Below are 21,775 nucleotides of genomic sequence, written 5' to 3' on the forward strand. Positions count from 1 at the left end.
CATCGAAAGTGATTGCAAAAGGTAATCTTTTTTTTTTTTTCTCCAGCTATTTGGGTGTGGTTTATCACAGGGATCTGTATCTCCTACATTCATTTTGACATCAAGTATAACTTTAATTTACTGTTTATAGTCACTCAGTAGTATTCAACATTATTCCTACTTACTTGTTATTGTCTTAGCTGCTTTCTTCTTAACTGCTTATAGAAATTACTTGGTACTTCTGCACAGCTCTGTGCTCACTTCTTTTTTTATGAAGAGTGTAGCTCTTGCCTGTATTTAGTAAAGACAGTAAAGGGTATATAAGTCATAACTACTTGTGTTTATTGTGCATTGCAAAGATTGTACCTTTAATAAATGAGCCAAGTCTCCAATAACATGGGAATAGCTTCCAAGAGCAATGGAGTATAAATACTCTGAGGAATATTAGATTGCAACCTGAGCACTTCCTGAAGTGTTTAAAATGTTTGACATTGGATGTATGAGTGTTTAAAACTCATGTAGTATCTGAGCCTTTTCAGTCACAGCAGACGGGATCTTGAATACTGCAGACTCAGCTGTTAATGTCAGGGACAGTCATGCCATTTTATTATAGTAGGATGAAATGTGACTACCTCACAAGAATAGTCTTATGGGAGTCTCCATCATTGCTATATATTGTCTTTTTGTAAGGAAGTCAAGTAACTAAAAGGGCAAGTGCTCAAGGGCATTGCGTGAAAGGGGAAACTGTAAGTCACACAGTTTCTTTAGCTTAATAAAAACTGGTGTATAATGAAACTTTTCTAAGAGCAGTCAAAAACTTGAGATGTGCCTTGTTTGTCACTGTTTCCATATGTTAAAGGACTATTCTACTTGTTAAATATATTTAACGATGTCCTTATACCAAATATAAGTGTGAGTGCTTTCAATGAGAGAGAATGATGGGAGACTAGCTTTGTGGATGTATACCAATACAAAGTTACAGACAGTATTGAGAAACAACTTAGAAAATGTTGTTGATTGTAGTTGTCTCTGTGAACCAACACACTTACTGCTCTACTATACTTACCAATCTACGAGGACCGCAAGCAGCTTCAGAGGAATGTATAAGCATGCTGTTGAAAGGGCACGCTAGCATTGTTGCCATCATTTATTCATTAATGACTCTCATATTCAGATTGGACTTGTACTGCTGTTGTTTAAACTTGACTATCAATTTGCTTTCAGGTACATATACCCCTGGGGTATGCAAAAGTTTTCCGGGGGGGGGAGAGGGATCATCAACTTCTCTAGATATTTGCCTAGTTTTACAACCGCCAACATAGAAAGCACTAGCAAAGTCAGTACAAACTAAAATTTCATACAATGACTTGTTTATACTGCTTGATATACTATACACTGGAATGTAAGTACAATATTGATCTTCCAATTGATTTTTTTCATAATATGATATGTAAACAATCTTTCACTAAGAATGCTGTGACACTTGTGAAGAGGACCTGAAACATAAGCCTACGAATCACAGGCCTGATTTCATATTTGAAGCCTAGGGAAAAGTAGTCAAGGTTTTGCTAATATAAAGCAAAGTTGAGGTGTGAGAAGGAGGCAGGTCCTGCTCAAGGAATCTGGTGAGAAGAGGGATGATACTGTAGTAAAGGTAAAATGGTTACCTGGTAAGTATATACCTTACTACCATGCTTACTGAATCACCAGTTAACTGGAGAGCCCTGCCAACAGCAACCTGACCAACAGGACCCCAGCAGCTGCAGGTGGAACTGGAGCAGCTCCTGCTGCCTGCAGCCAGAGCAGCCTGGTGGGACAGTACAGGGTCAGAGCAGCTCCCACTACTTGTGGCTACAGCAAAACCAAACCAGAGCCGCCCCATGGCCAGTGGTTAACTGGTCAAACAAATAGTTTAACCGGCTAACTTTTGAGTGTTTTTTGCATCACTAATGGGCATCATGAAATCATAATGGATAGAACTGATCTGAGATCAGAATTAGAACTTGCTGAAGAAAATTCTAAATATTGTTATTACTCAGGTTAAATTTTGTTGGAATGTCATGTCACAGCACTGATTCGTGAAGGAGCTTGTACCGAGGTATAGATTAATAATCTAAATGGGGAACTATCAACTGGAGGTGGCCAAAAGTAGGAATATATTTTTTCAATTTGAAAAACTTTGTTGGTTGGTGTTTCTTTGTTGCAAAACCAAAAGCAGACCTGTGACCTATTTTATCCAAACATAACATGGATCCAGTTTTAGACAATCTGTTCTTGGCATGGCTTCTGTGATAATGGGTACATTTTTGGGGGATTTTTTTATCCACCCTTCCCCCCCCACATTCTTCCCCGCCCTCATGTCATAAACATGACACTTCTCAGCTATTCTGAGAGGAATTCTAGGTAACTACTAACACTATGCAAAAAGTGTCATTTTGCCTTTAGTCATGTTTTTTCTAGCGAACTACAACAGAAAATGTAGTGCCAGTTTTTCAAAACCTACTGCTTGACTTGCACCTTGCAAAATATACATACATACATGTATCTCTCCAATTTTATGAACAGTGGGTGTATCCACATGCAAGTACAAGTGATCCAACGTATGTTCCTGTACCACAGAGTCCTGGATCACAGAACCCAGGTCTGGCAACAGGGCAGGAGTGCAGCAGGTAGTGCCGGTGACTCAGCCAGGAGTCCTTTGTTGGAAGAGGAGAGGGGGCACTATAGTGGGGAGCTCTGGCCCCAGTGGCCGGGGAGCTCCAGCCCAGCTGTAGTGGGGCAGGCAGCAGCCTGGGAGCTCCAGCCCCAGCTGCAGCCAGGGAGCCTCAGCCTTTGTGTGATGCTCTGGCTGCGGCTAGAAAGTCCTGGCTGGGCAGATGGGCTGGGACTTGAGCCCTAGCCCAGGGAGCAGCAGGGGCCATGAAGGGAGGGACATCACCTCGTCTGGCAAATCCCCTCATTCAGCACTTTTCAGGCCAAGGATCCTGGACCAGGGAAGTCCAATCTGTACCCATTCGTGGTCCTGACTTTTACATAAATGTGTGTGTATACATGCACATGCTTGTTGGGGGCAAGTCAGCTGCCAAGTTTTTAAATTTGTTACCTCGGGTTTTTTGATCAATTTGCTATTTTCTCTAATGGTGTCATGTCACTATACTGTACTCTCTAGAATGGAGAGAAAAGGATTAGTTCAGCTGGTTAATATTCCACCCTCAGCTTGTTGTAATTAAGGTGTAATATAATACTGCCCAATCACTATAGAGTGCCTCATTTCCGAACGAATGAAAAGCATAACATCATTGGATATTCTGTTCACTTGATGTTCCAAGCTAACAGCAAATCAATATTTCCTGAAAGATTAAATGTCTGAGTTGAAGACTTGCAGGGTAGACAACATTTTATTTATAGTTCCCTTGCCCTTACTTTTAGGCATTTTAAATGAAGAGCGCAGATCAAGTTTTTGCAGAAGTAATTGTGTGTACTCTTCACTGGTTTTTGATACAACATTTAGAGACTAAATGAAATGAACACTTTTTTTTAAAAAAGAGAGTCAGATTTAGGTTTGTGTTTTTGTTTTTTAATTCTTGTGGCTAATAGTACATAATGTAATCCTTGAAGGGAACAATTGTGCGGCTTCAGCAGCTTTGAAGAGGAAGTTATTCTTTGGCAGTAAGGCTTTTCTGGTCAGCGGGTAACTTGCTGTAGCGGAGATGGGGCTTCTGTCGTCGTGCTAAGGAAGGGCTGTAGCTCGTTCCCTGGGAGTTGGAAGACCTCCCTCTGTGTAAGTTTTCAGAAATTGGACTTGTAACTCTCACCCCTCTTGTGGGCAAATTATCGTCTCTCTCTGTTTCTGGAAAAGATTTCTGAACAATAAAGCTATATACAACATTACTCTTTGGTTTTGTTTTTCAACTTTGGCTTGACTTTAAGCAAATGCTCTTGGTACTGTTATGAAAGTACAGGTTGAACCGCTCTAGTCTTGCACCCTCAGCACCTGATTGGGGGCAAACCAGAGAATTTGTTGAACCATGGCATTGTCTAGTAGTATTACCAACACTTCCACTGTTTGTTGGGCTCTTAGAAAACATTGAGGGGTAAATTAGAGTTAAAAAACAGCATAGAACATTGAGAGGCAGAACTGATGGTTGTAAACAAACTTAATGGGGCCATGGGAAACTTGGCCACAGTCATGGTAAATGGACTAACTAAACTCATGCCGGACTACAGATGTTGCCAGACCAAAGAGTGCTGAACTAGAGAGGTTCAATCTGTAGTAGCCTGGAGGATCTCCAGCTGGATGACTCTGAAAAGAGAAGTGTTGGTCTCCGAGAAATTAGAAAAGTCCTTCCCCTGTTTCCCTTCTCCTTCCCATACAAATTCTCTTCCCTCCAACTCCCCCAGTCCCCTAACAGATATTTAAAATACGTGCTTTTACTTACTATAGGATTAAGTTAGAATTTTTGAGCCCTCTCTTCCCACTCCTCTTTTTGTGTCAAACCTGCCACCTCCCTGGTGTGCTAATACATGTTACAGCTGGCACAGTTTTGCGATCGTGTAAATAACTGAGACTGCCACTTTCTTGTAGGGGAGAAGCTAGTCTCCTTATTTAAAATGTTGCAAATTTGTTGTTGGCTTATCCTGCTTTGTTAACCTTTGCTGCACTTTCTGGGACCCAGGTGTATGACATCTGGATTTGGTGATCTGAAGGTGGTGAAACTACAAATAATGTGTTAGGGACTAGGGAAAGCATGTTTTACTTAGGGGAGGGATGTGCTTTTTGATGATGTAATAAGGCAAGGTGAAATCTAAAAACTAGTTGACAGGAAGTGTTTGGGCACATGTATGAAGAATAGCAGGAGGTTTAGATTGGGGAGGAAGAAGTTGGGTGGATTTACAGAGTGGTCAGAGCTCACTGAAGTAAGATTGTCAGCAGCTGGAAATGTACTTTGCTTTGGTGATGAGCTGCAGGCATGGGGGAAAGTGCTCTATCTAGAAAGGCTGATTCAATGGTGGTAATAAAGATTCTCAGAAATCTAACACACAATGAACTTGACACATTGCTGTATTTCTCTTCATCTTGGTGTAGAAATTGTCTCAACTCCTTAAAAATGTCAAGGATCTTACGTAAATAACCTCAAAGTGCAATACATTTCTCATTATATAGTATCCTAACTTTTTTAGAATTTCCATCACCTACCTTCTTCCGTTCCTCCACTTGTATCTGATGCTCTACTTGAAGGCCTGAATAGAAAAGGGAGAGCTTATAAAGAAACAGTAGATATATTATGTCAGCTGCTGTATATGGCAATGGTTTAGAGTTCTTTGCTATTTCTCCAGTTGTATACCTTTAGACCACAGATGGAATCTTTCACAGCTATAGCAACATTTTCAATTCAGATTCTGATAAGCTTCAATCACAAAACCAATGTTTTCACCATTTAAATTTTTAATATAATTCATTTCCATTCTTGTTTCTATTCTAAATTCTGATCTGTTTTGCATGAAAAGTTTCCTTCCAAAAAACAATCTGAGTAGGTGAATTAATTTAAAGAACAATTGAATAATACACACGAAACGGTTCATAGTTTATACAGGCATATTCACCAACAGATGTACTTAATATATTGCACACTGAAGATTCCAGACTCATCTCTGATAGTAAAAGACATCTCTGCCCCAACGCCACATTTATTTATTACTGATTACTTTGAGCAATGATGCGTATAAAACAACATAATCCTTTGCTCCAAGTAAATGATCAATTATTATGGGCTTGGAGTTTTGAAATAGGAACATGTTCAACTTCAAATAAGTCTAAGTTTATAGAACTTCATTTAGTACTTTTCAAAACAAGCAAAAGTTGCAGAACCTATTAAGCTATTTTTTTTAAACTGCTTGCTTATGAAAACATGTTTTCTCCATCTTAATTAGCATGGAGTGAGCCAAATTCAAACTAAATGTTTTGGGGAAGTTGTGAAATGCCTGACTAATTCAGTTCTTGTTACACACTATTTTAGACCCCAGTCCTGCAAATTCTTGGGCTTTTCATCTGTGACCAGGGTGACTTGAATGGAGCAATCAAAGTGCATAATTTTAAGCACATTCATAAAGGTTTACAGGTCTGAGTTACTGTTTCTAATTGATATCAGAATCAGTCTGAGACAATATTTCAATACTTCTATGTTTGACAAGATTTCTGCAAGTCTAGAAGCAGAGAAGTACCTGTAATCAGGAGAGAGAGAGATTATTTTAAGGTTTTCAGACATCAGCAGTTCTAGGTAAGCATGAGAAAATCATTCAAAATTTGAATACTTCTGTGAACATGAACTCCTAACTTAGACATGCATCTAACGAAGTGGGTCTTTGCCCACGAAAGCTTATGCTCCAACACTTCAGTTAGTCTATAAGGTGCCACAGGACTCCTTACCGCTTTTCCTAATCTTTTGAGTGTAACTGATGCTACCAAAATTAAAGCAGACTTTACCTGAACTTGTTAATTTCCTCCCTAGGTTCTGTCCAAGGGGCATGAGAAGGCTTCATTGTATCATGGAAATGGAAGTTCTTCACTGCATTTTCTTTTGGGGTATTTTGCCGATAATTCAACAAGTCTCTGCTAGTCATTTCTGAGCGAATCAAATTTGATATAAACTCTTTCTCTGCAACAGCAAGAACCACCAGAAAAAAAAACTTTCTTTGAAAGCAGTTGCTTTTTTAAAAAAAAATTGAGGAATGGCAAAATGCATTTAAGACTATATTAAATTAATTGGATAGTTTCTAAAATAAATCTGAATTGTGCATCTTTACGTAAAACTTCATTTTCGTATAGTTCATGAGTGCTAGACTTTTTTTATTTAAAAAGATCTATTCTAATCATTTAATTTTTCAGATTAAAAAAAAAGCTGTAATTGGAGCATTGCCTGTTGCTCTTTGGTTAAGCCTACGAAGTTTCCATTATATATTCAACATTGCCCACCTTCTCTCTACAGTTTTAAAATCATATTTGCCTTCTAACTGCCTGGGTAGAATTTTTCTATAAAAATGTGAATTAAACAGAAGCATAGTTTTTGGATTTATCAGCGTTCAAAAACTACATCACTTGCTATTTTGTTTCTTTAAAACCCATAGTTTACTGACATCTACTTTCTGAGATGTAGGCTGTAGGTACTAAAAGGGCTGGGAGGGTTAGACACACGTGTCTGTTCCTGACACATACATGCACACCATGCACAACATCTTTCCAGTAGTCATTGGGCATCTAGCTCATTCATGCCCCTTTGAGAACTGGAGCTGTATTGCCCTGCACCAAAGCTGATTGATTAAAGCATATTATTAATTTTGAATTTGGAACGTCAACCACTGGCTCTGATGAGTGCAGCATGCTTGCTGCTGACCTAACTTTCTCAAGCTAGATCTTGAAATGTAAATGTAAATACTCAAGGAGGCTCTGTAATTATATTTTCTACCAAAAAGCTTGTGGGATATTATCTGATTAAAATATAGCAATATAGATCACTGTGACAACCACTGTTTATATATTTACAATAGATCTTGTACAAACAGTGGCAGACAGGGTGTCTATGTAAAGGTAATTTGCTGAATATGATTATGCTATTTATGCATGTATCATTTGTGTATGAAAAGTTATGAATATTAGCTATGTACCCATATTTCAAATTATTGGCCCCTCTAGTAAGACACAGGAGTTATTTAGACAGCACATTGTGAAAGGACTGTTGAAGTTGAATGGCCCACCAAGCAATGCTTATCTCACAATGGATCATGGAAGATGCCCATCAGCACCTAATGGACTTTCGAACTAGGGTATAAGTAATGGCTTCTGCTGTGACTCAGCAAAATCAGACTTGATGTATGACTCGCCCATGTGAGATTTTTAGATACTAAAGGCTTGGCAGCAGCATGATTTTTGCCTCAGACTGGAATGCCTCAGAAAACTGTTATGATTTTTTGTTAGCCAGGATGGTGAGACAGAAGTTTACTTTCGTGGCTGGTTTGCTATCTCATGGGAAAATAATCAACAGCATCTGGGGGTATATCTGCCCTGCTTCTCAGTAATTTGTTCTAAATTTGATATTTGGAGTTGCGACCCTATGAATGCATGGCTATAGCTTGTACCTCTGTTTTAGGCCTACTTCTAGCTAGTACTCCTAGCCAAGTTCCCTGAGAAGGCAGCTTCCAGGTGAAATGTCTCTAAAAGCACAAGGAGTCAGGGTTGGCTAAATAAAAATGTTGGATGGTTAGTGTAACTACACATAGGTAGGTAATCATTGTGCTAGCATAATGCATTAAGCAGGTGCTGAAACCAAAGCCAAACAAAAGCATCCCGTACTTGCAAATCGGTCCTTGTAGCAGTATAACATACACATTTTTTCTGTGATTATTCCTTTGAGCGGTGTGTTTCAATGTGTAGTCTTTGAGCAGAATAATTCAATCAAGGCTGCAAAGTCATGCAATCAATGATATCCCAGTAACTAAAATTGCTACCCCAGTCCAACCACAGTTCATCTTTCTGCCCTCATTGTCATGTTTGTAGTCTATTGAATTCATTTCTGTGAGAATTCAAAGGTATTGCATGAGTGTAAGTGAAAGCAGAAATAGCCTTGTGATTAACTAGGAATTCTTGTTTCATATTTATGCCATGATTCAGTTTACCTGTTCAATTTTGTAGCGCTTCCTTACAGAATGCATGCAGCTAAATCAAATGAGGCTGTAAAGAAGTTGTGGCAGAACTAAACAGGAGAAGTAAAACAATGACACAAATAAGACCATTGATCACCTACCCAGCTCCAGACTAGCAATTGGTGAAGAGTGTACCTAGCTGGATCAATTCAGGTAAGATGTTTCAATCTTCCCAAGGCTAAGCTTCCAATCAAAAGACCCTAGTGGGTTAAAGTGCTGCTGGCAGCAAAGGGTTTTTTCTGGGGTGAGCTTGAAGAAGTCTGGTTGGGATGTGTCAGTGAGATGGCTCTGAGTGAGTCCTCTCAGCTAGTGGGAGAAATCCCCAAGCGGGTTAGGGTGGCTCTCCGAAGTAAGAGCAGGGAATTAAGTCTGATAATCCTGAGCCCTGGATAGAGTGGCAAGGTTTAAGGATGGGAATATATATGAAGATCTTTGTTGCTTTATGTCTTTTTCTCTAAGCACTATGTACCTTTCACGCACAAGAAATTATGCTCTATTTTGAAGAAGCTGTGTTTGTCTCATTGCACATGAAGATAAATCTGTGCAGGGTGAATTACTCAGTTGGAAACCAGGGAGCTGTAACCCAAGTCCTGGTCTGAGTGGGTGGCAATATAAAGGCCTGGCACTTGTGGGGATGTATTTGGTGAGACCATGAGAGAGGACAGTAGTGCAGCTAACCGTCTAGCTCCATTATTATTTTTAAAACCCATAAAAGCGCACGTGCATACGCACGCACATGCACATGCACACACACACACGCACACATACATGTTTCACCTTTTATACTTGCCCTTGACAGCCACTCTTGAATCTCTGCAAGGGAGTCTGTCTGTAGAATGTCACGGAGTTTTTCCAAGACCTGCAAGAAGTGCAATACAACTACAGCTGACTGGGGGGTATAAATAATCTCTAGCTTTATAGTAGGGACATCAAACAATTTTTTTAAAAGGTGAGATTTTTTTAAGTTTTGATCAATCATTGGTTTTAATCACACTGTTAATAACAGAATATCAATTTGCAAGTCGACTCAGTCCTATTAGTTGATTTCTGAAGTTTACAAAAGTTTGTTTACATTAATGCAACAGGACCGACAGCCTGGCCAGCCCTGCTCTGCACCCCTGGAAGGGACAGAGCTAAAGGGTTGTGTCTGGGGCTAGGCAGCCTTCATCGCCATCTAGAGACTACTGTAGCTCCTCTAGGCAGCCCTTAGTGCTGACTGGAGAGCGCTGCATGATGTTCCAGCAGCAATTTAAACGGCCTGGGGATCCAACTGCCACTACTGCAGTAACTCCCTTTGATATCTCTCTCTCTCTCTCTCTCTCTCTCTCTCTCTCAACACCATCCTTGCCACCATGGATGTAGAAGCTCTATACACCAACATCCCACATGAAGACGGATTACAAGCAATTAGAAACACTATCCCAGAGGACACCACTGCCAACCTGATAGCAGACCTATGTAACTTTGTTCTCACCCACAATTATTTCCAGTTTGAGAACAACTTATACCTCCAGATCAGCGGTACAGCCATGGGTACACGCATGGCCCCACAGTACACTAAAATCTTTATGGCTGACCTAGAACAACGTTTCCTCAACTCCTGTCCCCTTTTACCACTTCTCTACTTACGCTACATCGATGACATCTTTATGATCTGGACGCATGGCCAAGAAACACTGGAGACATTCCACAGAGATTTCAACAACCTACACACCACCATCAACCTCGGCCTGGACCATTCTAAACAAGAGATCCATTTCCTGGACACCACAGTACAAATCAACAATGGAAAATTAGACATCACCCTCTACAGAAAACCCACTGACTCATACAGTTACCTACATGCTTCCAGCTCTCATCCAGAACACACCATACAATCCATCATCTATAGCCAAGCCCTTCGATACAACCGCATCTGCTCTAATCCCACTGATAGAGACCAGAAACTTCAGGATCTCTACCAAGCATTTATAAACCTCAACTACCCACCCGGAGAAATAAAAAAGCAAATTGAAAGAGCCAGACAAATACCTAGAAACCATCTACTTCAAGACAGACCCAAGAAAACCAACAATAGAACACCACTTGTCATCACCTACAACCCCCAACTTAAACCTGTCCAACACATTATCAATAAACTACAGCCTATACTGGAACAGGATACTAAACTGCAAGAAGCTCTGGGAGACAGACCCATAGTCTCCTATAGACAACCACCTAACCTCAAGATGATTCTTACCAACAACCACAGGACATACCACACTAATACCAACCCTGGTACCTTCCCTTGCAACAAACCCCGTTGTCAGCTTTGTCCACATATTCACTCTGCTGATACCATTATTGGACCTAATCAAGTGAGTTATAAGATCAAGAACACGTATTCCTGCGCATCCAGAAATATAATTTATGCTATCGTGCCGAAAGTGTCCGTCTGCTATGTACATTTGACAAACGTCTCAGACACTTCGCCAAAGGATCAATGCCCACAAAACAGATATCAGACAGGATCACAAAGAAAAAACAGTTTCTTGCCATTTCAACCAGAAAGGACACTGACTCAACAACTTGATTACCTGCATCCTGCTACAAAGACTTTTAAATCTGCACTTGAAAGGGAATCCTCTGAACTGTCATTCATGCTAAAATTCGACACTTTACATCTGAATCTAAACAAAGGATCTAGTTATCTTACCCATTACAAAGATAGCTTCCCCAATTATCACCTCTAATATCATTAGCCCACAGACATTCACCTCCCCCCCCCCCCCCTTCCTTCCCTCTTCTGTTCTGAAATTTGATTTGTCCTTTTCATGTGTGTTCATTTTTTTAAATTGTATCCTTTGGTATATATGGTTGTGACTGTTTTCTTCCACTATTTGATCTGAGGAAGTGGGTCTGGCCCAGGAAAGCTCATCATCTAATAAACCATCTTGTTAGTCTTTAAAGTGCTACATAGTCCTGTATTTTCCCTTAAATGTCTTCTAAGAGCTCAGTAAGCAGTTGAAGTGTTGGTAATACTGCTAGATAATACTGACCTCCTATGGTTTGGCAAATTCTCTGGTCCGGCACCAATCAGGTTCTGAGGGTGCTAGACTAGAGAGGTTTAACCTGTACTATATTGTATTCGACTTACAAATTAAACAGGTTAGCTAGATACAGACTGCAAGAACTGAAAACTCCCTGCGCTCCCTTCTGGGAAATGGATATATAACACAAAGGTAATCTAATATTTATATCTTACTTTTATTTCCTGATCCAGATAGTTTGGGGCATAGTTCACATTCTCTCTGACTTCTGGCCTGTAATGCATAAAACGGGCTGGCGAAGAGGGACGAGTAAGAGAAGAAGGCTGGATCTCCTGGCCAGCTGCAGTCAGTGAACGAGCTTGTGCTTTTTTCAAAGACTCTTCCTAAGAAGGAAGGAAGTTTTGAACAGGTTTGACAGATACCAGTTACACACTGAAAAGCACCCAACCTTGCTACTCTAGAAGCTGATGATGATTTTACCATTGGCTTCAATGGAAGCTGAAACTATCCCTCCAAGCATTAGAGATTCCGTACAACAGGGCCACAAATAAGGAGAAATTCAGTTAATAATTTAGCCTGCAGTAACTAGTCATAATAGGCACAGTGTCTCGATATGCCCAAGTGTTTGTGTCATAGACCCAGATCCACAAATGGCACTTAGTGTAATCACTTATAGGATTATGAGGCATCCCAGCACAGATTTTGTGGGTCACAGTGTTGCCTAAAACTGATTTAGACACCCGCCGACCTTGTGGATCATAATCCTTAAATCTGGATTTTTCTAATAATTAAAAAACAAGCTCACTCTGGATGTGAGTTATTGTAGGCATAGTTTTTCCCATTAAGCGCGTCTTATGGGAGAGTTACAAACTCTGGAAAAATCAGGGATTTGGAAAAGCATTCTTAGCTAACTGGTGATGGAAGGTTCTTCTTCTGGGTTCTCTTCCCAGCTCTGATGCTCAATAATGCTGACTGAGTCAGTTAACTCCTCTGTACTTCAGTTTACCAATTGGTTAAGGAGTGGGTATGATACTTAACAGGGTTTTGTGTTAGAGCACTTTTTTTCTACATTTTACAAAGTGCAAGGTGAATTGTTAGCTATCACAGATTACCGAGGAGGGATAAAAGAAAAATTGGCCTCTTGTAAATATTGTTCAGACTCTTAATTAGTCTCAATTATTGACATAAATATGCTGAATGATGAGAAGTTAGACAATGTTTATTTTACAGAAATGAACCCACATAATTTCAAGCCTCCCTCCTCTACTTGTTTGATGCTTGTGATCCCTCATTTTGAGTCCTTGTAATGTTTTAAACTAAGGCTGCAGTTTGTGTCCCACTGTTGGTCTCCTTGGCAGAGAGAGAGCGATGAGTGGGTGTATAGAATCTAGGTGCTAAGGACACAGCTGCTAAAAATAACTGCAAATCTTTCTTTACCTTTCTCAGTAAAGCAAGGAAGTCTCTTGTCCTTTTAGAGAACTCAGCCATTTCTTCTCTCCCAGGCTCTGGAAATTGATGCACAAATGTTTTCAGTGAGTTTTTATTGGAATCAAGATAATAAAATTCAGTTTTAATAGTTTCTGGGGTTATGCAAAATCATGGCTACTCACGTGAACCAGGTCGTGATAGCCCTTTCCCAATGTGTGGATAAGCCTGGAGATTTAGCATAGAGCTTCTGGGAGATGATATGTCCATGCTTTGTCCACTTAACTCATGATGCTGATCATGTTCTCGCTGTGGGGTTAAGATTTTGCTGGCAGCCTGGTGTGGTCTTGAAAAAGTGCCCGCATCTCTCACAACACAGACAGGCGCATTATTTAACCCTGAAGGAGAGGAGAACACCGATGCAAACTTCGTCACCATTATCGAACGTCTGCAGACCATTTTGGGGGTAGGGCTTCTGAGTGAGTGGAGGCTGCAGCTATAAAAATTCATTGATTTTTGTGTGTGTGTGTGTGTGTGTGTGTGTGTGTGTGTGTGTGTGTGTGTGTGTGTAATGAAGCTAGTGCTTGTGAAAGCAGAATGTATACAATACCAGAATATGTGCTGCACAGAAAAGAGAGTGCTAGCATCTCTGTGACTCGTACACGAATTCAAAAGATCTCAGTCATGACTCTGGGTCCAGAGCTTGACCCTTTGCAACCCACTATGTCAGAGGACTTAACCATTGCAGAAGCAATACACGCTGTCCTTGTGGGGAGAAGACTAGGGATGATAAATTTTGTTTAATCAACTAGTCGATGGATTTTCCGTCGATTAGTCAATAAGCAGGGGAGCCGCTGTGATGTTAGCTCTCAGCCCCAGGAGCTAACCCCGCTGTAGCTCTGCCTTTTAAGAGCCAGTAGGGTCAGCTGATTCCCGGCATGCGCTGGGTTCCCCCCTGCAGTGCTTTAGCCTTTTAAATGTATTAAGACCCTGCTTATCAGTTAGTTGCTTGCATCCCTAGAGAAGACATCTCATGTCCTTTGAGAAATTGTTCTTCTAGCTGACGCTTGAAGAGAGAAGCATTGACAAGCTCTGCATCTGGCAGGTTAGAGGTGGAAAAAAGGAGGTATTTTTATTTTATATTGCTTGATAAAGCAAGCAGGTTTGGCAGATTCTGTGCGCATTTCCTCTGCATCTCAAATAGTTCTCTCTGTTGCTGTGCTGCTTCTCTTGTTTGCATGGGAAAGTTTACTGTAAAGGTGCAAATTTAAAACACACCAAGAGTGTCCTTGGGCGAATAAGCTTAGTGCACTCCTCAAATGCATTTGAGATACTGTGCATGAAGGTGAGCTAATGCAGAGTGGCTAGTGTGCCCTAAGTACTCTGCATTACCTACTACAGAATTTCCCTTTGTAGGCAAAACTGAGCTTTGCTCTGGATTCCAATATGTTTTTAATTTGATATGAAACCAAAGCCTCAAGTTTTGCCCCTCAAGACCAAGCCTGGGTGAACAGAAACCCCGTTTCCTCCAAAATATAAACTTAAATTGGCAAGTTTTCCACAGCTCTGCTTGTGACCTTCTAACACCAAGTGTCTGCTTATTTAACTAAAGGAGCCACAAACATTTGAATAATAGAAGTGATCTATTCCAGTAGAGGGCAGAAGAACATAGAAGCTAGTCATTTTTTATGTGACAGTTTGCATTGGGTGCAGCTTGCTCAGGAAGGCTAGCCGGGGGGGGGGGGGGGGGGGGGAGGAGATGTTGCCTTATATATTAAAGATATACACACTTGGATGGAGGTGAAGATGGACATAGGAGACTGAAGTGTTGAGTGTCTCTGGATTAGGCTAAAAGGGTAAAAAACAAGGGTGATGTCATGCTAGGGGAGTCTACCATAGGCCACCTACCCAGGTGGATGAGGCATTTTTTTAAACAACTAACAAAATCATCCAAAGCCCAAGATTTGGTGGTGATGGGGGGACTTCAACTATCCAGATATATGCTGGGGAAATAACACAGCGGGGCACAGACTATCCAATACGTTCTTGGACTGCATTGGAGACGACTTTTTATTTCAGAAGGTTGAAAAAGCTACCGTGGGGAAGCTGTTCTAGATTTGATTTTAACAAATAGTTGAGAATTTGAAAGTGGAAGGCAACTTGGGTGAAAGTGATAATGAAATCATAGAGTTCACAATTCTAAGGAAAGGTAGAAGGGAGAACAGCAAAATAGAGACAATGGATTTCAGGAAGGTGGCTTTTGGTAAGCTCAGAGAGCTGATAGGTAAGGTTCCATGGGAATCAAGACTGAGGGGAGAAACAACTGAGGAGAGTTGGCAGTTGTTCAAAGGGACATTATTAAGGGCCCAAAAGCAAGCTATTCTGCTGCGTAGGAAAGGTAGAAAATATGGCAAAAGACCACCTTGGCTTAACCATAAGATCTTGCATGATCTAAAAATGAAAAGGAGTCCTATAAAAAATGGAAAGTAGGACAAATTGCAAAGGATGAATATAGGCATACAACACAGGAATGCAGGGGCAAGATTAGAAAGGCAAAGGCACAATATGAGCTCAAACTAGGTACAGGAATACAGGGAAACAAGAAGACTTTTTATAAATACATTAGAATCAAGAGAAAGACCAAGGACAGGGTAGGCCCACTGGTCAGTGAGGAGGGTGAAACATTAACAGGAAACTTGGAAATGGAAGAGATGTTTAATCATTTCTTTTTTCGATCTTCACCGAGAAGTCTGAAGGAATGCCTAACATAGTGAAAGCTAGTGGGAAAGGGGTAGGTTTAGAAGATAAAATTAAAAAAGAACAAGTTAAAAATCACCTAGAAAAGTTAGATGCCTGCAAGTCACCAGGGCCTGATGAAATGCATCCTAGAATACTCAAGGAGCTGATAGAGGAGGTATCTGAGCCTCTAGCTATCATCTTTGGAAAATCATGGGAGACAGGAGAGATTCCAGAAGACTGAAAAAGTGCAAATATAGTGCCCATTTATAAAAAGGGAAATGAGAACAACCCAGGAAACTACAGACCAGTTAGTTTAACTTCAATGCCAGGGAAGATGATAAAACAAGTAATTAAGGAAATCATCTGCAAACACTTGGAAAGTAGTAAGGTGATAGGGTACAGCCAGCATGGATTTGTAAAGAACAAATCATGTCAAACTAATCTAATGGCTTTCTTTGATAGGATAACTAGTCTTGTGGATAAGGGAGAAGCGGTGGATGTGGTATACCTAGACTTTAGTAAGGCATTCAATATGGTCTCACGTGATATTCTTATCAATAAACTAGGCAAATACAACTTAGATGGGGCTACTATAAGGTGGGTGCATAACTGGCTAGATAACCATTCTCAGAGAGTAGTTATTAATGATTCTCAATCCTGCTGGAAAGGTATAGCAAGTGGGATTCTGCAGGGGTCTATTTTGGGACCGGCTCTGTTCCATATCTTCATCGATGATTTAGATATTGGCATAGAAAGCATGCTTATTAAGTTTGCAGATGATACTAAGGTGGGAGGAGTTACGACTACTTTGGAGGATAGGGTCATAATTCAAAATGATCTGGACAAATTGGAGAAATGGTCTGAGGTAAACAGGATGAAGTTTAATAAAGACAAATGTAAAGTACTCCACTTAGGAAGGAACAATCAGTTTCACACATACAGAACGGGAAGCGACTGTCTGGGAAGGAGTACGGCAGAAAGAAATCTAGGGGCTATAGTGGACCACAAACTAAATATGAGTTGATGTGATGCTGTTGCAAAAAAAGCAAACACAATTCTGGGATGCATTAATAGGTGTATTGTGAGCAAGACACAAGTCATTCTTCTGCACTACTCTGTGCTGTTTAGGCCTCAGTTGGAGTACTGTGTCCAGTTCAGGGCACCGCATTTCAAGAAAGATGTGGAGAAATTGGAGAGGGTCCAGAGAAGAGCAACAAGAATGATTAAAGATCTAGAGAACATGACCTATGAAGGAAGGCTGAAAAAATTGGGTTTGTTTAGTTTAGAAAAGAGAAGATTGAGGGGGGACATGATAGCTGTTTTCAGGTATCTAAAAGGGTGTCATAAGGAGGAGGGAGAAAACTTGTTCATCTTGGCTTCTGAGAACAGAACAAGAAGCAATGAGCTTAAACTGCAGCAAGGGAGGTTTAGGTTGACCATTAGGAAAAAGTTCCTAACTGTCAGGGTAGTCAAACACTGGAATAAATTGCCCAGGGAGATTGTGGAATCCCCATCTGTGGAAATATTTAAGAGTAGGTTAGATAAATGTCTATCAGGGATGGCATAGTCAGTACTTGGTCCTGCCATGAGGGCAGGGGACTGGATTTGATGACCTCTCGAGGTCCCTTCCAGTCCTAGTATTCTATGATTTATTACTCAAGTGCTGTTGATGTCTTGTTTTCATTTCTTCCCATCTGGCAGCTGTTCAAAGGAGCAATTCAAGTTTACTTAACTGAGATTAGTAGCTAGATATGTTAATAGAAAGCTAACAATTTAAGGCTGTCTGTGGCTGAGGAATGCAAAAGTTAAAGTGTAAGACTTTCTAAATAATGAGTCTAGACTTTTTCTCAGATGCCACCAGGCCAATTTGCTTCGCTTTCATAAAATTATTATAAGAACTTGTGTGTCCTACTTATTCCTGTGCAGAATCAGTGTGTTTTGGGGAAGAAGGGGCCATTAGATCATCTAGCCTGACCTCCTGTATCTCATTGGCCATAGGCTGGTTTTCCCTGCATTAAACTATGTAACTTGTGTTTGGTTAAAGCATATTTTTTCGGAAAGGTATCAACTTTTGATCTGAGTGCTTTGTTCCAATCACTGTCACTCTTTTAAAAAAAAAAATGGGCCTAAGGTTGTTAAAATGTGCTTAAGGTAAATATGTAACCACTGAAAATTTGATTACTAGATTGCTGTATGGCTGCACTATCCCCATTGACTGTCCCTCCAATGTTTTGTCACCCACAAATATTATCAGGAGTGATTTTTATATTTACTTCAGATCCTTGATGAAAATGTTAAATAGAGTGAGTCCTAGTACTGATTCCTACTGAGCCCTGCTAGCAACTTGGGATGTGAGCAGGTAATACAGTAGTCGACTAACTGCATGAATTCTTAAGTTAGTCAATTATTCTATAGTCCATGCAAGAGGGGCTGGCAGCCAGTGCAATCCAGCCCTGCCATCCTGCACTGCAGCATGGGAAGGCAGCAGCCCCTGTCCTCAGGTGTCTGAGCTCCCCATGGACAGAGGCTGCTAGGGGTTGGGGAGAGTGGCAGAGGAGGCTGCTGCGATGCAGCCTGGAATGGCTACATACACAGGCTGCTCTAGCAGCAGCCCCATCCGCAGGGGCTTGGACCCCCCAAGGATAGGGGCTACTGCCGTAAAGCTGCTTCCCATGGTGAATCTGGGCCTGCTGCAGGCAGAGGCTGCTTCCCAGCAGCCTCCCCTACCTCCCTACCCCCTTGTGCTGCTGCCTCTGATCCGTGCAAAGGACATCAGGTGGTGCTGCAGAGCTGGTGCTAGGGGGAACCCTGCACTGACTCCTGCATTCATGGAACTGGGAGTCACCTAAATATTGTGTGATCTTGCACAAAGTAGGCCCATTTGGGTAGCAAGATAGATTGGAATACCCCCGTCTGTGACTCCATGTTAAGGCTGTTTACTGCACTTGAGGAGCTCACACTTGATAGTTGGTTGGTGAAATCTAAGTATAGAACTCAGTCAATTTGGAATATGAGCCCTGCTTCTTAAGTCTGCCTTGAGGCTGATACTCATGTTCTTGAATCATTCTCAGGACAGCTGGACAGATTCATGCACAAATAGGTCAACTCAATCTGCCTTTGGCTGGTTTACATTATAGTCAGGTTCCTTTTATTTGTTCAAAAGCCTCTATTCTCAGATATAAGAAATAGTTATCTATGATGTATCTTCCAAAGCCTGTTTGGATCTGCTTCACTCTTCTGTCCTCCCTGCCAAAGGTATATAAGCCACGTGCTCCATAATTACTCCCTCCAGGCCTACATCCTCTCATCTTAATGATTCTCTAATAACCAATCAGAGACTGGTTTTTGTTTTCCTTAATAACTCACAATATGCCTTTGGCAATCAGCATCTGGCTGTCTGTGGCTATATTCCCTTCCTGCCTCCCTGCCCCCAGTATCACCAACACAGTGTATGTACACAATAGACATTACACAAAGGTGGGAATTTTTATACTAATTCTAAACTGGATAGTCTGATAGAGCCATTGGTCTCAGCCACCCTTTCCCAGGACCCTCCATCATGACCATTGACCATCACTATACTTCTGAAGGAGGGGGAGTGAATAGGGACTCCCTGCAGAGCCCAGGAAATAGAAAAGGATTGTAAATGTCCCCACCCTCATCTCCCAGAAACAGCTGTCTCTGGATTTTAAGGCAGATTTGACCCATGTTTTGCTGGAGAGGGCCATTTTATGGATTTGTTAAGTGGCAAAGGGTTCTTCCTTCTCTACCCATATCTGCTGATTTAGGAAAGAAATGAGTAGAAATGCTCATCACACCCAGGACTCACAAGTGACTGTGTAGAGCACTATCTCTCTAGATCACTGAGCTGGCATTTCAAACTACATTGAAACACAGAGCTGCTATTGTGGAAGGGCAAGAGTTCTTTAAGTGGTGGCTGGTAGCTATGACATGGTGGTGGTCATGTTGTATACAGGTTGGGTTCTTTTCCTCATTATGTTCTGCAGGACTGTGCCAAGTGCCATGTGGGAGGAGACAGGCTTCCTTGGTAAGATTTTTCAGAACCTACATCTCATCTTGTTCCACAGTAATCCATGTTGACATCACTGGTGGGTGTTCACCGCTAACATTTATTGCCTGCTCATTTACACATGGTAACCGATTTTTAAAAACTGAAGTTGTTCCTAATGTTTTCTTCTTCAGAGAGAATAGTAAGGCTTGAATAGTAAGGAGAAATAATGAGGCCCAAATTCTGCTGTGAGTTACATTGCTGTAAATTTGCCTTCTAGAAAACACACTGGAATCAACTCCCTATTTATACTAGTGTAACTGAGAACAGAAATTGGCCCTTAAGTTTGCATATGCAGGTCTGTTTACAGGAAGTGCCTTTAATTTTTGTTCTCTGAATGGAGCTTTAGCATGGAATGTTCAAAAAGAGTATGTCTTTACTGCACAGTGAGGGTATGTCTCTGCTGCCAAAAAAATCCAATGGCCCCAGAGCCTGGGTCAACTGATGGGCTCATGAGGCTTGTGCTGTGTGGCTCAAAGCAGCAGTAGAGATATTGTGGTGTTACTATGGCCTTAAGGGAATGAATACAATCTTCAGGATGTGGAGGTCAACAGCTGAAGGAAGCAGTCTGGCATTCCTGCTCCTTTTCAGGCTGGAGCCCACCCTCTGAAACCTAGGAAGGAGAGAGGGTCTCAGAGCTCCAGGGTCCAGCTAGAATGGAAATAGCCTCACTGTTACTTTTAGCCCCATTGCACATGCTTGAGTCCTGTGATCTGGACTCTAAGACTTGCTGTCACGTTTTGGGGGAGGGAGGCTGGGGGAGGTTTGTTGTTCAGTGTAGATATATGCTTCTTAGCCCACAGGTTGTCCTAGTCTGGGTTTGAGCATCCCTACTGCAAAGCCCGACTTGACTTACTGCATCCTCACAAGTGCTGCATCCCACTGTGTGTGTGTGTGTGTCTAAGATTTCTGGGGCGCATATCCTGTGGTTCTTTGTGCTGAGATATCCTAAGATTGTTTTCCAGTCAGTTGTGTGAGAACATGTCTGTTTTGTGGGGGGTAGGAGGGTTGGGAAAAGGCACTAGAGGAATATCAGTACATGTAATTTTTCTTGTATCTTCATTGCAAAACTGGGGTGTTCTTTTTTTGAGTCCTTATTCATGTAGATTGTGCACATTCATGTGCACTGTAGTCAGAAGATTTTTTTTTTTCCCCTAGCAGCAACCAACCCATAGGGTCGACCTTGGAGCCCCCTGGAGTTGCAATTTCCTGGCGCTCAATACAAAGTTCCATCCTCTTATTTCCGTCTTACCACCAATGACGGTGGCTGGAACTTGCCCTTGCTCTTTCCTTGTTCGGTAAGTGGATTAGCAGTGCTTTACTAGTCTTTGCATATGGTTAGGCCATAACAGTTCTTATAAGTTTCATTTATTCAAGGACCCCATTTACCCCATCAGTTATTGGGGCATGCCTCATTCACTGGGCTTCAAGATCTGCCAGATTTGCATTAATAGGGACAAAGGAAGACCAGCAACTAATTGTCATTTTCCTGGTCTTTGAAAATCTCTCCTTCCATCCACTTTACCAAGTTGTAAGTTAACTTTATACACTGAAGCAGCTGCGTTAAAATGTCAGTTGGGGTTCAGTGGTTTGGTATGCTGTTAATTGATGACAGACTCTCTCCAAACAAGGCTAACTTTGAAGAATGGATTATATAAAAATGTCACTTTTTATTGAACAAATTGATCCCTGTGTGTTTAAAAGTGGAACTGCTCAGAAAAGCAGGTGGGGAAGCATTGCAATATTTTTTTTAATTATTTTATTTCTGCTGAAAATTTTTGACCCCCTCTAATTTGAAGTCACACCACTCCACCTTCTTGATTGTAATTATTTTAAA

The 21,775-nt window shown here is 41.2% G+C and overlaps 1 protein-coding gene across 3 annotated transcripts in view; it reads right to left on the reverse strand.

Annotated features, from left to right (window-relative positions):
- Window positions 1-3,534: 3,534 nt before the first annotated feature.
- C4H4orf17 (chromosome 4 C4orf17 homolog) overlaps window positions 3,535-21,775 on the reverse strand; it is a 32,123-nt gene continuing 13,882 nt past the window's right edge. For all 3 annotated transcript variants that reach the window (XM_025189977.3, XM_025189975.3, XM_025189976.3), the window contains exons 3-9: window positions 13,316-13,528; window positions 13,143-13,210; window positions 11,921-12,088; window positions 9,454-9,535; window positions 6,464-6,635; window positions 5,177-5,220; window positions 3,535-3,829 (exon numbers count right to left, since the gene is read on the reverse strand). In XM_025189977.3, coding sequence (XP_025045762.3) covers window positions 3,636-3,829; window positions 5,177-5,220; window positions 6,464-6,635; window positions 9,454-9,535; window positions 11,921-12,088; window positions 13,143-13,210; window positions 13,316-13,528 — 941 coding nt within the window. In that variant the 3' untranslated portion in view covers window positions 3,535-3,635. The remainder of the gene's footprint in view (window positions 3,830-5,176; window positions 5,221-6,463; window positions 6,636-9,453; window positions 9,536-11,920; window positions 12,089-13,142; window positions 13,211-13,315; window positions 13,529-21,775) is intronic.

Source organism: Pelodiscus sinensis, chromosome 4 (assembly GCF_052426305.1).
Source record: "Pelodiscus sinensis isolate ZL-2025 chromosome 4, ASM5242630v1, whole genome shotgun sequence".
NCBI classification, from domain to species: domain Eukaryota; kingdom Metazoa; phylum Chordata; order Testudines; family Trionychidae; genus Pelodiscus; species Pelodiscus sinensis.